We start from the raw sequence: 15822 nt of genomic DNA, 5'->3' as shown, positions 1-15822 counted from the left end.
GTTTTAGTTTTCAATGACCCTCTGCCTTTCTTTGTTTCTGCCCAGGGTGTCCTTTCATAGTTCCACATGTCTGCCTTCATGGTTGCTCTGAGACACTAGTTGATCAAAGTGCCTTGGGGAGGTCACCCGTCCTGGCCTGACATTTCTTATGTCGGCTTCTGTGTTGGCCTCTCCGGGGCTGGGAGGGACTGGAGGAAGGACAGCGAGATGCAGACTCTGTGCTGGGAGTTTTGGAAAAAGCAAAACAAGCGACAAGTTTTGGTAGCGCGTCCTGGTTACCGTTTGCTTCATCCTGATTTTTAAAATTGAGTGATAGTATTGGAAAGGGGAGGAAATGAACTTGAGAAGGAATGTTCTGGAGAAATGTGCCTAGACCTTTGAGAAAAATGATGCATTTTGCAGAAAACTAAGTATAAGTCAGCATGCTTTCGATGCTCTGGATCTGATTTCTCTAACAGCATCTAGCAGATAGCAGTCCTGAGGGGTCACCTGAAAGTGTCTGATCTTCAAAACCAAACTTGTTAAAACCAGGGCGAATGTTTGATGTTTGGATAGTGATTTGAAGTCATGAATTTTCCCAGGAATCTGATCACGAGTCGTAATTTTAATCTCACCCTCCCCAAGCCTGCGTGCAGGCGTTCCCACGTGGTGAGTGAGGTTCACACCTCAAGGCTTTGTTCACAATTTTAGAGGTAGCCAGTTCTTACTGAAATCTCTGGTCTCCCTCACTCCTCGCCCACACTAGGGGAGTTAATTTTCTTCTCCGAGTCTGTTCCAACAATATAAAAGAGAATCTTTGTGATCCCACGAGCTCAGTGCCTGATTCATATTGGCAATCAGCGGCTCTTGGTTTACTTTCCCAGGAGCACACATTTCCATCCCAGGCATTGCTTTATTTACCTAGACTGACACTTAAAATATCGCGTGTCAGGGTATTACAATGTGTAATGCATGAAAGAGCCCTCTAAATACACAGTGTCTTATACCCAGTCATTTCAGAACTTGTTAAAAATAAAAATAATATGTATATTTTTTGTGAGCAAAAAATAATTGCTCCCATTCAGCCAGTGAGTTTGGTTGGAGGGTGGCATAGATGTTGGAGTTAGCGTAAGCGTCAGAGACGAGATTCTTAGCAATTTCTAGGTTATAGCAGTTCTTCATCGACTCGCTGGTTATCTTTTCATTTCTAACTGCAGCTGTATTTCACGGCAACACACCCGGCTTTACTTGGAGGTAGTGTTTCTGCTAACACAGCAAGGAGCAGCGTGATCATAACATCATCATTTGCCTTGGGGAGAGTGGCTGCCAGCGCTTACTCATCCTCTTCTATTAACTAATGCTGTGGATTGGAATGGACTGATCCCCACCTACAATTAGGGCCACCTACTGGAAGGCACCTCTCTCAGAATGACTCAGCCCATGCCTGCCTTGGGAGCATTTGGGATTCAGAAGTAACTGGAATCAGTGACTTGGAGGCCACCATATTCTCTCCTGTGCATTTCTGATTCTCCCTGACGCGTTCTCTGTAGACCAACCTCTCTCCTTCCGGTTCACAGGGGGGCAGAGAGACCCCGGCCCACAATTTTGGAAAAGAGGCGCAGTGGGGTAACTGGCCCGAAGGGCTGGGCCAGAAGGGCCTGGTCAGGTAGAGAAGATGACTTCTCATGGAATACAGGGGTGAGGTGGGGAGAGGTGGGGGCGCAGAGGGGGCCTGTCGAGCACAGCTTCCAGACAGGCTCCAGGCACGCTCGTGCCCCGTCCCGCGCGGCAGCCTTGGGGCCTTGGCTGGGGACGCAGCAGGTGCATGGTGGGACACGGCTGCTTGCGGCCAGGTGCTGGGAGACAGGCGTGCAGACTTGTGGGCGTGGGGCACGGACAGGCGGGAAAAAGGGGTGACCCGTCATGTCAGGTCAGAGAATTAAGGCCGCCTGGAGGGTTTTGTGTTTCCACCACGTGTCCGGTCCGGTTGTGTTTTAGGGACTTGGGGTGATCTGAATGTGAGCACCCTCTGATAGCTGGCTACACTGCTGTGAAAAGACCCCCAGGAGACCCATTCGTCAGCTTGTCTTACTGCTTCCACGTCCTCACACTGAACTGCTTGTTAAACTCCCCACTCGTGGGTTGAAAACACGCGTGTTCCTTCGGGCCCAGAGGCTTCGCACACGCCGTCACCCGCCGTGGAGCTGGCCTCGTGTCACTCACCTTCGTTTGCTCTTGCTCAGCGGAGCCAGTGGATCTTTTCACCTTGTCCTGTTATGTTGGCTCCACTCCTGCCCTCCCTCCACAAGTCCACGTCCTCCCGGGCGCTCACGGCGGACGCACCTGTGCCCGCTGCCAGGTCTCCCAGCAGCGCCGTCTCGTGTCGCGCCGGGAGGCTGAGAGGAGCTGCCCCCCAGCTCCACACCCAGGCTCCTCTTTTCCTCGTTTGTCCCTTTACGCTTCCCATTCACTGTCTCAGGAGTGTCGCGAAATCAAGGGCCCCACGAGTCCTGTCTTCTCACGGATACCTCGGCTAAATGCTCACGTTGTCGGAGCTTTTAGGCATTAAAACTTCTATTCTTTTTTATATTATTTGCCTGGAATAAGTGTCCTCCGGGCCCTGAAGGGGTTGGTCTCTGGGCATCGCCCTCACAGGCTGCAGGAGGGCCGAGGCCGCCTAAAGGTCCGCCTGGGGCTTCTGGGACTCAGAGCCCTAATCAGAGGTCCCCCTGTCCCCAAAGGCCAGTTCTGCACGGAGGATGTGGACGAGTGCCTGCTGCAGCCCAACGCCTGCCAGAACGGCGGCACCTGCACCAACCGCAACGGAGACTACGGCTGCGTGTGCGTCAACGGCTGGAGCGGAGATGACTGCAGCGAGAACATCGACGACTGCGCCTTCGCCTCCTGCACCCCGGGCTCCACCTGCATCGACCGCGTGGCCTCCTTCTCCTGCATGTGCCCCGAAGGGAAGGCAGGTGAGGACCCAGGGCGGGCCGCGGTGTTCAGGGGAGGCGCTGAGCGCATGCAGGGCCTCTGCCTCCCTCAGCCCATAGAGTGCCCTCTTAACTGGCCCCCGTAGGGCGTCCGTCCGGACCTTGCTGGAATGGCCACACCAGCCAGAGCCATGTGAGCATCGGTCTGCTTCTCCCTTAGGACTTTTGAGTCACAATTCTATGCTCCTCAGTTTTTCATCCCCCCAGCTGCTGCCTCTAAGCCCTCTTCAGGATGTTAGGCAGAAGCGTTACCTCAACAATGAAGAGCGACTTCTCAGAAACTGAGACAACATAGCCAGTGTACGGATTTAGGGACTTCACGCTGACAAGAAATGACCCGTTGACTCGGGCGTTGTCAGGAGAGAAGCACTTAAGCACACCCCAGCTCAGCTGTCTGCAGAGATGCCCCTTTGAGGGAGGATTTTCACCACATACACGTTAACATCTCTGTAAGGTCTTGCAGTCTAGCAGCGCCCAGTTCTAGGCGTGGAGAGATGGGAGATGGAAGACGATAGCGTGGCCGAGGGCTTTGTTCCTATCAGTTTTGAAACGTCCTTACACTTAATGTCTTTGCAAAGGCCCCGCCTCCAACTCTGTAGAAGAAACCCTAGTTACCTGCTCTGAAGTTAATTGCAGACTGGAAAATCCAGTTCCTGGGTGAACCCCGGAGAGCTGGGGCCTGACAATCTCCGGGGGCCTGTGGGCACCAGACCCGGGGATGTTAAGGTGTTGAGTGGCTGCCCTGGTGCAGGCGGAGGATGGGCGACTCCTTGTTCTTTTGTGAGGCTAGTGGGATGCTGGCGACCCCAAGGGACCATCTGGTCCCTGATTGGGGAAAGTAGGTTGTCAAATAAAATACATGATGATTGCAATTTTTGAAACATGTGGCAAAGCAGTATTTGTCATTTGTATGAAATTCAGGTGGAACTGGGCATCCATTATTAACATCCTACGACTGGCAGAACTATTGGAGAGAGATTTCCATTTTCCTCTCTCCGTTATCCAACGATGTCCTTGGTGGCCTGTAAGCGCCCTGCCCTGGAGGAGGGCTCTAACTGAGGGTTCAGGCTCAGACACGAGGCTGGTCTGCAGAAGCTCCTTGCTCTGGGCTGGCCGCGTGACCCTAAATAAGATCAGGGACGGGGAAGTTGCCTCTGATCACCATATTGGATTTTGATGAGCCAATCGTGAGGTATTTCCTCTCCCATAAAGAGAAAATGCTTTTCCAAGTGAGGGACATCTTCCCTTTGTCCTTACCCTCCCTCTTTCTAACCCCCCCACCCCTTGAAGGTCTCTTATGTCATCTGGACGATGCCTGCATCAGCAATCCTTGCCACAAGGGGGCGCTGTGCGACACCAACCCCCTGAACGGGCAGTATATCTGCACCTGCCCGCAGGGCTACAAAGGGGCCGACTGCACGGAGGACGTGGACGAGTGCGCCATGGGTAAGACCAGCCCCCGCCCCTCCCCTGAGGTCAGGCTCAGCGGGCACTCAAGTGAGGCGGCTTTACCCAGGGGGCACGTTCCCCAGCCTCAGGCCTCTCCGGCTGCATCCCACTCTCTGACACTAACCTGTTGGCACAGCCGTGGATTCTGTTCTGGGAACTGAAATGCATGGACTGATTCTTCTTCAAGCCCTGGATTATCGCCAGGGTGAGAGAGGACCAGAGGCCCTGGAGTGGAGATTAAGCAAGTCTTATTTGTACATTTATTTTTAAAGGCAGAAAATGGGGACCTGGGAGCCGGTCTGCTGCAGGCCTGGCGTTGAGACTGTAACGTCAGCCTTCGCTGCAGTCCACACCTGTGTGAGCTCCACCCAGTGCTTTCCCCTGTAACGAGCGCTTCTGTCTTCCAGCCAACAGCAACCCTTGCGAGCATGCAGGGAAGTGCGTGAACACCGACGGCGCCTTCCACTGCGAGTGTCTGAGGGGCTATGCGGGGCCCCGGTGCGAGATGGACATCAACGAATGCCACTCGGACCCCTGCCAGAATGACGCTACCTGTCTGGACAAGATCGGCGGCTTCACCTGTCTCTGCATGCCAGGTACTGGGCCCACGCGGGGCAGGTGGTGCTGGCGTCACTGTGCGGAGCCCTTGAGATAGGCGGCGCCTCCGTGAGCTCCACCAGCATCCAGCCGCGTGGTGACGGTCGGGCCAAGGGGCCCTCCCTGTATAAGACAGGGCTAGAATTCTTAGAGCTCTGGGGACCAAATCATACCACTCCTGTTGTCGAAATTCACATACATGTAAGGGAAAGTTGGAAGAAGCTGTTGTTTCCATGTAACCTTTCCTTGATTTAAAAATGGATTTACCATAACAATCCTGAAAGTAATGTTTTCCTGCCCCCTGGTATACTAAACATCCCCTGCCGACCCACTTACCAAACTCGTTTACCCACAGTTGCATAGAAACCTGCCGCCCCCAGTGGGGTTGGCGCATGTAGTCTGACCTCTGGAGGCATCTTGGGACTCCTCAGTGGACACAGTAAACCCAGCTGAACACGAGGCTACAAGGCTGCTTTGCCTGATTGGGTGCTGGCTGCTCTCGCCTTGGGGTTCCCCCTAGCCCTGGCTGCACCCTGAGAACAGCAGGATCTCTGAATCAGCTGTTACTTGGGAACGTGGATTAGGAGTCCTGGGACCTGTTGGCAGCGTCCTGGAGGCAAAGTCCATCTGGGCAGCCTATTGTCTTGCCGGATCACGGCATGATTGTGGGCATGACCTCTCCCCTTGGCCTCAGGGCCAGACGCTCCACGGCCTCCTGGCCCCGTGGGGCCGTAGCGGCAGCTTCCCGCCAGGGTGCAGGCCCCATCCCCGCCGCGGAGGCGTCCACTCTCGTAGGGCGGCTGTCCCTGCAGCTGTGCTTTCCTGGCTGGACTGCGCCTTTTTGTTTCTCTAAGCCGCCTGTGTGGTCCGTCTTGTTCAGGTTTCAAAGGTGTGCATTGTGAGCTGGAGATCAACGAATGTCAGAGCAACCCTTGTGTGAACAACGGGCAGTGTGTGGATAAAGTCAACCGTTTCCAGTGCCTGTGCCCGCCTGGTAAGTGCCCACCGCCTGCCCCTGTTTTCTTTGAAAGCACAAACTGGCCGCAGGAAGCGGAGCAGGAGAGCATGTGTGTGGGCTCCGCATGAGGAAGTCATTCCAGGGAGCGCCAGGGAAGAGTGCGTGTGTACAGAACGGGGTTTGTTTCGGCCAGGAATCTTCCAAATCCTTTGTGGCCAGAAGTCTGATTCTGTTCTGAATGGCCTGTGACCTCTCTGTCTGTGTGTATATTTCAGAGGGTTCGTGCCTCACAGAAGCCTTAGTTACGGCTATTCAGGGTTTTATTTTTTCCCTGTGGGTCATATTCTTGAAACCCCCCTCCGAGATGATTATTTTTAGGCTTTTCACCCTTGGGTCCAGAAACAGACAAAACAAGTCCATTTTTTTCCCAAGGAAAATGCTCTCTCTCCTTTCGCTCCCCTAAGCTGTTGTTGAAGACGTGCCAAAGTTTTTGCCTTAGACTGCGGCCTCCCTTGCTGTTTCTTTAGAGACAAGGTCCCAGTTCCTCAGAGCCACATGTGTGAAGCTCCGTAACCATTCAGTCCTGGCTTAGCTGGAAGAGAAATCAACGCTGGGCAGAGACGTACACAGGCCCCCCGGACATGCCGAGCTCTGCCCGGCGACCCCAGCTCCCTGGGGGGCATGGTATTTGCAAATACCGCAGCATGGAGAATAGTCTTACCTTTGCTGACCCACCAGGGTACACCCTGCTGGTCACCTGCCCCAGCCCCTCGCGCATGGTACTTGCGAGTGCAGGGCGGCAGGCAGCCTTCTTACTCGTGCCACCACTGTGCCCCCCAAGGTTTCACCGGCTCAGTTTGCCAGATTGACATCGACGACTGCTCCAGCACCCCCTGCCTGAACGGGGCCAAGTGCATCGACCACCCCAACGGATATGAATGCCAGTGTGCCACAGGTGAGAGCCCCACCTGCTACGCCGTGGGTGCACAGGGCCTTCTCACTGGCGAGGTGGGGGATGCTGCTGTGTGTGCAGAGGGAGTTTCTCCCAGCGCGTGGGTCTACTAAGCTTTTCCTCGCTGCCCTCGCTCCTCCTCGGGGGCATCTTCGTCCTCCCTGCCCCAGCGCTCGTCTGGCCTCGACACTTCCTTTTGGTGTCTGTGTCTTTCGGGGCCAGATTTTGGCAGCGATAAGCTTCCAGCTGGCTTCACATTTTTCCTTTGGGAAAGGGAAAAATTCCCGATGAAAGCTGGTTTTCGTTGGGGCGTCTCAGCAGGAGTCCTGTCTCTGTGCTTCTTGGGGCAAATGATTGAAGACAGAGCCAGGGCTCTAAGAGCCAATGCTCCTGCATAGAAGATGCCCTGCGTGAGCGTCAGGTGTGTGCATCCAACAGGAACCTGAGCTCTGCCTGCACGCCGGGGCCTCTCGCCCGGCTGCTACTAGAGTTGTAAAGAATCTGTTTATAAATATCCTGCATTGCCGGTGTCTGGCCTCGTTTCTCGTCTGGGAGGGCTTGGGTAGCCCGAGTCCCCTGCTGCACTTCTGCGTCTGCACAGCCTGCAGGGGAGGCCTGAGCATGAGTAGATAAGTTGGCTCCCCGATTTTTCTGTCTTCCGGTTGCTTAAGAGGGACATGAGTTATGAATATAATTCAAGATAGTTTTCTTGTTTTAGAAACTGGGTTCTTAGAGGATTTTAAACATCATGAGCATAATTTCTTTCTGATACCAGAAAAGCAAGCTAACTCACAAAAATAAACACAGGCCACGTTTCAGCCGTACGGGGACGTGACCCCTCCTTCAGCCTGCTCAGCCTCGGCCCGGCCAGAGGGCCCACCCAGCCTCCTCCTCCTGTTTCAGAAACTTTGTCTTTGGTTAGAGAAGTTCCAGGTTAAGGTCCAGGTTTTGTCCTTCTCTGGCCAGATTATATTCATGGAGAGCAACCTTCACTGGAGAGAGATTAAAAATCTTGAACTGATGTTTAAAAGGGAGAAGGGCCTTGTGGAGTCTTTCAGGAGATTTTCATATGGGTCAGCTGAAGGGCTGGAGGAAGGAACTCTTTAAAATGCAGCTTGTTTATTGATTTTATTCAGCAAGAGTTTATTCAGAGCTTACTATACATGCGCTATGGGAGGGGTTGAGCAGGATTAAGACGAGTTCTCTGTCCTCTAAGCTTAAAACTGGGATGATTGTGAGGTTGATGAAACAGAACCTGCATTTAGTTTCGGGGGGAGAGGGACCCAGTGGGTAAACACGTAAAGAAGAAATGTTGAGAGCCCCCCAAGGAAGCCCATGTGAAATGAAGGGGTATATTTAGAGTAACTGCAATATTAGGGTTAGGGTTAAAATCAATAATTTAAAAACAAAAAGAAAAAAGAGTCACTGAAATATAACCGTTGCTCATGTAGACGAACTTGGATTCTACAGCCTTGCTGTCATAAATTCACAGTAATGTAACAGTAACATAAGGAGACACAGTTCTCCAGGCTTGCCTTGGAGAGCAGCGCAGACAGCCGTGTGTGCTGCTCGCTGCCTGCAGTGTGAGTCGCTCTCGGCGGGAGTGCACGGGGGTCGGATGGGTGGCCCGATTGTGTCCGGGTGTGTAGTGTCTGCCTTGGCTTTTGAGACTCCTTTGTAAAATCCCTTCCAAGGGTTCACCGGTGTGCTGTGTGAGGAGAACATCAACAACTGTGACCCCGACCCTTGCCACCACGGCCAGTGCCAGGACGGGATCGACTCCTACACCTGCATCTGCAACCCGGGGTACATGGGCGCCATCTGCAGCGACCAGATCGACGAGTGCTACAGCAGCCCCTGCCTGAACGAGGGCCGCTGCATCGACCTGGTCAACGGCTACCAGTGCAACTGCCTGCCCGGCACCTCCGGTCAGTCCCTCCGCGTTCCCCGCTCCTCGCTGCTCACGTCTGTGTAGATGCCTCCGAAGCGCCACCTGAGTCTGTGCTCCCTGAGCGTGCTCGGGACGCTCGCGCTCCTCCTCAGGACACAGGCCACGAGGCCTGGAAGGCAGCCCCGCTTCTCAGCCAGAGCCAGCCAGCACCGCCTCCGAGGCGGAGGGCGAGCCCCTGGAGAAGTTAGAGAGGGTCGCTTTGGTATATGTACTTCATTGCAGAAAGGAGGCAGGGTATTTAAAAAATTCAGAATTATTTAAAATCGAAACCCTTTTGCCTCGGTAGCTTGGATTGGTCTTTTTTTTTTTTTTTAAGATTTATTTACTTATTTATACAAGCACTGGGTACAGTCAGAAGCGCGGGAGGGTGAGAGAATTCACCAGAGCCAGAGCAAGGAGCAGAGCAGGCAGAAGGACCGAAGTACACTGCTGAGGGGAGCAGCGGGCGGCAGGAGAGGTCTGCGCGCCATGTGGGACCCTCCTCCGGTGGCCGGGGAGCAGCCGGGGATCGAACCTGTGCTACAGAGGCTGCGGGCAGCTTCGCAACCCAGCGCTCAATCGCTGCGCCACCGGGGAGGCCCATGGTCTTTTTTTCTTGACCCCGCGCCCCACTCAGATTAGTGACGCCAGCCCCTTCACCTGCTCCAGGCCCCTCACCTCCCTCCCTCCCCTCTCCCGGTCCGCCAGGAGTTTGACTCTGTTGCAGAGTCCACAGATCTTTAACGTGACCCTCTCCTCTGTCACTACATCCACCGGGCCTTTGTCACGTAGGGCAGGAAACGGCACGAGGCGTAGAAGAGCCCGCAGCGTGTCACAGCCGTTACACGCTAGAGGCGGCATCGCCATTTGCCACTCACTCCCTGGCTGTCTCCTGCCTCAGCTGAACACCTGCTGCTCCTTCACAGCGGCTCTGAAATGATTTCCTCAGGCAGCAGCATTTCACAGGTTTCACTGGAGTCTGTTCTACTTACTTGAGGAATCATTGTGGTCACTGCTGTGGTTAATGGACAGAGAAGTGCTGTGTCTCAGATCAAAGGAAACGCACTAGTGGAAGATTAACCAGTGTGAGCCTCTGTCAGAAGGGATCCCGCCAGTGCAAGGGAGTCCTGAACTGAGAACTCATTTTCAGTGGAAGGAGAGTGGCCTGTGAGGGGGCAAAGGTGGGGATGTAGTTAACTGCCCTCATTTTATTTTATTTCCAAATCCATTTCTTCAAACTTGTCAAAGGCCCTGGTCTCCATCCAGGACCTGGTACATGCCAAGTTTGAAAACAAAGTCCTTTTTGAGTTGCTCAGGCATATAAAAAACATCCCTTGCCTTCACAGTTGAAAATGCCTTCCCCCTCCCCACGTTTAGATAACTCTCTAAAAGAGCTGAATAGATCTTTGTAAAACCTTCCAAAAGCAATTTGCTTCCGGGCTGGTCCCCAGACATGAGAAATTGAGTATGAAAAGAAATTTGAGAGATTTACAAGCAGTTGTGGGCTACCTTGAGAATGCCGGGCCTGTTCTAGGCTTTGCTATCGGTGCCTTCTAACAAATGCTCTGGAAGCCTGGGCGAGGGGCGGCCGGAGAGCATGTTGTTGCCATGTTGGGTGATCAGGTGTGTTCCCCTGGGAGGCAGCCTGACAGGAGCCGTCACAGAGAAAGGCAGGAGGGGAACATGAGTGGTGTGTGGCAAGCGCAGTGAAGGGGGCTCAGGATTTCTCAGGAAACTGTCATGTCCACCCCTGTGCTCTTTGAGAAGTAAAGCAGAGAGATGCAGGCAACATCAAGAAATTTTGGTCTGGAATGTGTGGAAAAAGACCTGGCATTTGCCAGGAGTCTGAGCCAAAGAATCATTTAATTAGTCACTGTGAATCAGCTCTTGAGTTCTAGAGAGAGAGTCCCCAGATCATTTATAATACACGTTGGGAAGTTGAGGAAGTCGAGGTCTGCATGAGGATGTGGGGAAAAGGTAGCTTTTTTTTTGCAGGTAGCTGGTTCTAACTGTGGCTTGTTGCCCGCTGAGCCCATAAAGTGAGGCACGTTTCGAGAGTCTCTGTGGACACCTTCTGTCTTGTGAGGGGAAGTTGTTGTAAGTGGGTTTTAAGTCACAGATAGCAACTTGAGTACCTGAAGAATTATTTTAAAAAAAACAAGCAGATGATAACGATAAAACAAAATTTAGTGGAAGGACACAGAAGCATCTTGCAGATACTCAGTGAGGACTGTTCAGTAAGGGTGTACAGAGATTAGCAGGAAGCAGGGGAGTTTGTCGGCCACAGCCCCCCATTAGTGTTTCAGCCTTGCAGTGCTTCCTGCCCCTTCGTGTTTTATATTTTTTAAATCCTGTGTCCTTTTAATTAATTATTATAAATAATTCTGCGTTTGTCATTTAACCCTCACACTAGCTTTATAAGTGATTAATCCACTAGCTTTATTATAAATTTATCCTTACTAAGTGGGTTTTTTTCCCTTCCATATATTTTCTTGCTCCTTTTTTTTTTTTGGTATAAAGAACCCCCATTAAAACACCTTATAATGAGGTGGTATGTGTTCCCTGGGGTTCGTCTTCCTTGGAACTTGCTGTGTTTCCTCCATCTGGATGTCTAGTTCCTTCCCAGGTTAGGGAGTTTCTAGCCACGGTGTCTTCAAATAGATTTTTCTGCCCCCTCCTTCTTCTGGGGCCCCTGTAACTTGAATCTTACTCAGCTCTTGCTTGTGTCTCCAACCTTTGTGAGCAGCCGAGCTGCCTGGGGAACAGGGCCTGGTGGCTGAGGTGTGGGGTACCTGGGGGTGAGTCACAGCACTGGCCTTCTGTGGGATTCCAGCTCCAGACTGTTGAAAGCTAGATCCTTTCTCTTTTAAATTACACAAATAGATGAAATATTGTGGGACTACAGTTGCTCAGCTAGTAGTCACCACTTTTTTTAGGGGGGGATTTTCCATATGTAGCTGTGTGTTTGGCGTGTTTGTAGAAGAAGGTAAGTCTAGGGTCTTTCTACATCACCCATTGTGCCTCCAAATTCCCTAGCGTCAGAGTTTTCAAACAACCAAGACATTCTTCTATGATACCCCAAAAGCAAAACTAGCTTCATGTTAAATAAACAGTGAAATGTCATTTTCAGTACAGTGGTAACAGTGAGGACCGCTTCGTGGTCTAGCTCGACAAGGCCAAACTCTGCCCTTCGACTGGAGGAGAGGCCAGCGGAATGGACCTGACTTTTAAGATTTATCCTGAGCTTTAGCCCATGATAGTGACAGTCAGTTTCAGACTTAAGATGGTGGCCTCAAGTTCAAAAACAGTAATTTTCCAGTGGAAATTTGAATTTCATCTTTGGAACACGAGACTGCCCGTTCTCCTCTCGCCCCTGCTGAGAGGCTGAACTCCCACCTCATTGCCTTTGGAGTGTCGGTGCAAAAGCCACGTCAGTGCAAAAGGCCACTAGTAGCTCCGTATGATTAACAAAATAGTTGGGGCCTCAAGATCCCCCTGCCAGGGCCTGGGGGCTGCTCTTTGAGGAAGCTGCCTGGCTCTGCCCGGCGTGGCTGGCCCCCAGGACAGCTCTCAGCACCGAGCAGCCCAGGCAGAGTCAGTAGGTGGTGATTGTGATGGTTTCTCGTTGCTTCTGTCTGCAGGTGTTAACTGTGAAATCAATTTTGATGACTGTGCCAGTAACCCTTGTGCCAACGGAGTCTGCATGGATGGCATTAACCGTTACAGCTGCGCCTGCTCCCCAGGATTCACAGGTAAGCCTCCTCTTTACTGGGGGTCCCTCCCCCAGCCCCTCCCTTTAGGAACAGGCATCCCAAGGGTGATTATTTTTCAAATGTTTGCTAGTTCTTTGTCTCTTGTAGGTGAGAAGAGTGTTTCTATGCTTCTCTGGTCCAGTTTTCTGCTTGCACGCCTTCCTAAAAATTTAACATGAAACTTAATTAGCGAGAGTTTTTAGACCGTTTCTACTTAGACCACGAGTTTCTGTCGCTGTGCTTGGGTTGTGTAGCTCCCAAAGGCACCATTACTTTTGGACACTTTAGTAGTGAATGTCTCTGTAAAGCTAGTCAAGGTAAGAGTCTGTGAAAACACTGCTTTTTTGGGGTGTGCTTCCTCTTAGGGGGAACCGTGGGCTGCACCAGGGCAGGGAGGACCACCTCATTTGGCTAACACAGCTGGCGTTGTTTGTTCCTTACGGGAAAGAAAGTTACTGGCTAAAATAAAACTAGTGAACATAAAACTAGTGAAATAAAGCTAGTATTCTTTTTTAAACTACAACCCACTAAAACACCTAAAAATGCACACCCACACATTCACACACATCTCTTTTCTCTTTAGTGATTAATACAAGGGGGTGGATAACTTTATCTTATACCCCTTCTAGTCAGAAAGTGCTAGAGGCCCCCCAAGGAGACCTAAGGCCCCCTCCTGACACCCCTGGGTGTTACTGGGACCATCAGGAGGCTTCCTTGTCCTCATCCTTGGTGTCTGTCCCATCCTTTGTGTCACCCAGCGGGCCCTCTGTGGGATTCCAGCTCCAGGCTTTTGAAGGCTAGATCCTTTGTCTTTGAAATTATGCAAACAGATGAAATTCTGTGGGACTACAGTTGCTCAGCTTGTTGTCACCACTTTTGGGGGAATGTTAACGTTTTATGGGTACCGTGTGTGCATTGGCAGCCAGTGGGGAAACTTCCCTCAGAGCCTTTGAACGATGATGTCAGGGGACAGTGGGCCGGCAAGGTGGGTGTCCGCTCTTGCTTGCTGGGGACCTGCTTCCTCCATATGTTACCACCCTCTTTTGAGCCTGGTGTGATTGTGGGTGCCCTGCAAGGCCGCTGGAGCCGGTGGGTGGCCAGCTGACTGCAGGGAGATCCCTGTGGGGTGGGGCAGCTGGTGCATTTTTGTTACATGGGTAATAGGGAGAGGATAGCTACCATTTATTAAGGACTTATTTTGAGGTCGGTATTAAGCACCTAATCTCATTTAATTGTCTCTGTCATTACCATTCCTGTGGGATTGATAAGAGACCAGGCTGGTGGAGGCCGGATGCTGCCCTGGGCGGGTCTCCTGAGCAGTGCGCTCTCCAGCTGCTGGGTGCCCTGCCTCGGTGCCTGTTGTGGCTTCTTTCAGACAAGCCTCAGGCTGGCCTTACTTGTTTTTAAATACCAGTGAATCTTAGTCTCTCTCTCTTCAACATTCAGCTGGGGGTTGGAGGGGGGGCAGAAAGGTCGATAAGGGAGCCCTAGGCTGAAGATACTCTAAAGTGCATCATAGGTGTGCCTGCGGCATCCCCGAGGAGCAGATGTTGTGCATGCTGGGTGTGACCCTGCTCGAGGAGTTGTTTCTGTCTCTGTTTTGGGGCATTTTTAAAGTCAACTTCCAAAAATAGCAGCCGAGTGTGGTATAGACTCATGAGTTATAAATGTAAAGCATGTTATTATTTCCTTTACTTTATTTACTACTACCTTTTCTTTTTACCATTGTAATAGCAAATTTGACATTTAGGGGAAGTGTTTTTTTAAAGCCTAAATTCTCTGTTCCCCTCAATCCTTCATGAACTTACTGATTAAATAGGGGAAATAAGAAATTGTGTGGTAGTTCTAGAAACGGATTTTCAGTTCCACATGGCACCTGGTATCCATTATTCTGTGACCCTGTCACTTCAGCCCATGAAAGTTATGTTGGAAAGGTCAGCAGAAGCACAGGCAACAGAGTGCAAACAATGTAAGGCCAGCTGTGGGGAAGAGCTACCTGGCACGGGGAGCAGGGCGTTGCAGAGTGAACCCCCAGATTGGGAGAAAATGCAGCTGTACATGTGTCTGAGGAGGGATTACTGTCTGAAGCATCTAAAGAGCTCGTACAACTGAAGGGTAGAAGAAAGACAAGCCAATAAAAATGGTCAAAGGTCTGTTAGATATTTTTCCAAAGAAGATGCCAGGTGGCCTATTGGCCTATTGGTCACAGAGATGCAAAGCAAGCCCCGGTCAGGTGTCCCCACGTGCCTCTGAGGGGACGGCTGTTTCCAGAAAGCCAGGAGATCACAAAAAGTGGTGAGGATGCAGAGACGAGGGGCTCGCACACACAGCTGGTGGGGATGTGAAGTCGCTAAGGAAGTAGGATTTCTGGTTGCTTAAAAAACTGGAGATTGACCCACCCTGTGATCCAGCCATCCACTCTGGAGGGCATCTCTGGTGGAAATAAGGTCTCTGCAGCCCAGGCTCAGCACAGCGTGATTTATAACTGCAAAGACACGAAGCAGCTCAGGTGTTCGTCAGTGGGTATAAATGGGTAAAGGAGTGCGTGCACACATATGCGCGCACACAGAGGAATATTATTCACTCAAGAAAAAGGAAGGCACTCCTGCCACATGTGACAACATGGATGGCCCTTCACGGTGTTATGCTAAGTGAAATAAGTTGGACAGAAAAGAGTAGAATAGTGGTTACTACAAGCTGGGGCATGTGTGGGAACTGGGGAGATGTTTATGGGTACAGACTTGTAACTCGTCGATAAATAAATTCCAGTGATAAAACTGTGAGTATAGTCAACGGAAATGGACTATAAACCTCAAAGTTTCTAAAAGAGTATATCTCAGTTGTCCTCACCGCAAAAAATAAAATACATATATATACACTCATACAGCTATGTATATATATATATATACACATGTATATATGTATACATATATATACACACATATGTGTATACATATCTATGTGACCTGATAGAAGTGTTAGCTAACTCTGGGGTGGTAATCATATCACTGTATACAGATGTATCAAACCAGCATGCTGTACACCTTAAACCTACACGATGTTATATGTGAACTATATCTGAATTAAAAATTATCAACAACAAAAGTATATAGGAAAGTTTCATTGTCCCCATTTAAACAAGGGAAGCAACTGAACAGATGTGCCCGTGGCCTCAGCCAGGGTCCCAGAGCAAGGGCTGTGAGTTCGCAGAA

At 51.2% G+C, this 15822-nt stretch overlaps 1 protein-coding gene across 1 annotated transcript in view; it reads left to right on the top strand.

The window, feature by feature from the left end:
* NOTCH2 (notch receptor 2) overlaps nucleotides 1-15822 on the top strand; it is a 167799-nt gene that overhangs the window by 116757 nt on the left and 35220 nt on the right. The window contains exons 7-13 of the mRNA XM_037500843.2: nucleotides 2721-2954; nucleotides 4263-4418; nucleotides 4829-5017; nucleotides 5899-6012; nucleotides 6818-6931; nucleotides 8623-8856; nucleotides 12500-12610. Of these exons, the coding sequence (XP_037356740.1) occupies nucleotides 2721-2954; nucleotides 4263-4418; nucleotides 4829-5017; nucleotides 5899-6012; nucleotides 6818-6931; nucleotides 8623-8856; nucleotides 12500-12610 (1152 nt within the window). The remainder of the gene's footprint in view (nucleotides 1-2720; nucleotides 2955-4262; nucleotides 4419-4828; nucleotides 5018-5898; nucleotides 6013-6817; nucleotides 6932-8622; nucleotides 8857-12499; nucleotides 12611-15822) is intronic.

The sequence above is a fragment of the Talpa occidentalis genome, unplaced genomic scaffold (assembly GCF_014898055.3).
Source record: "Talpa occidentalis isolate TD23 unplaced genomic scaffold, MPIMG_talOcc4v2.1 talOcc4.9, whole genome shotgun sequence".
Lineage (NCBI taxonomy): Eukaryota > Metazoa > Chordata > Mammalia > Eulipotyphla > Talpidae > Talpa > Talpa occidentalis.
This window is presented reverse-complemented; position numbering and strand designations above follow the sequence as displayed.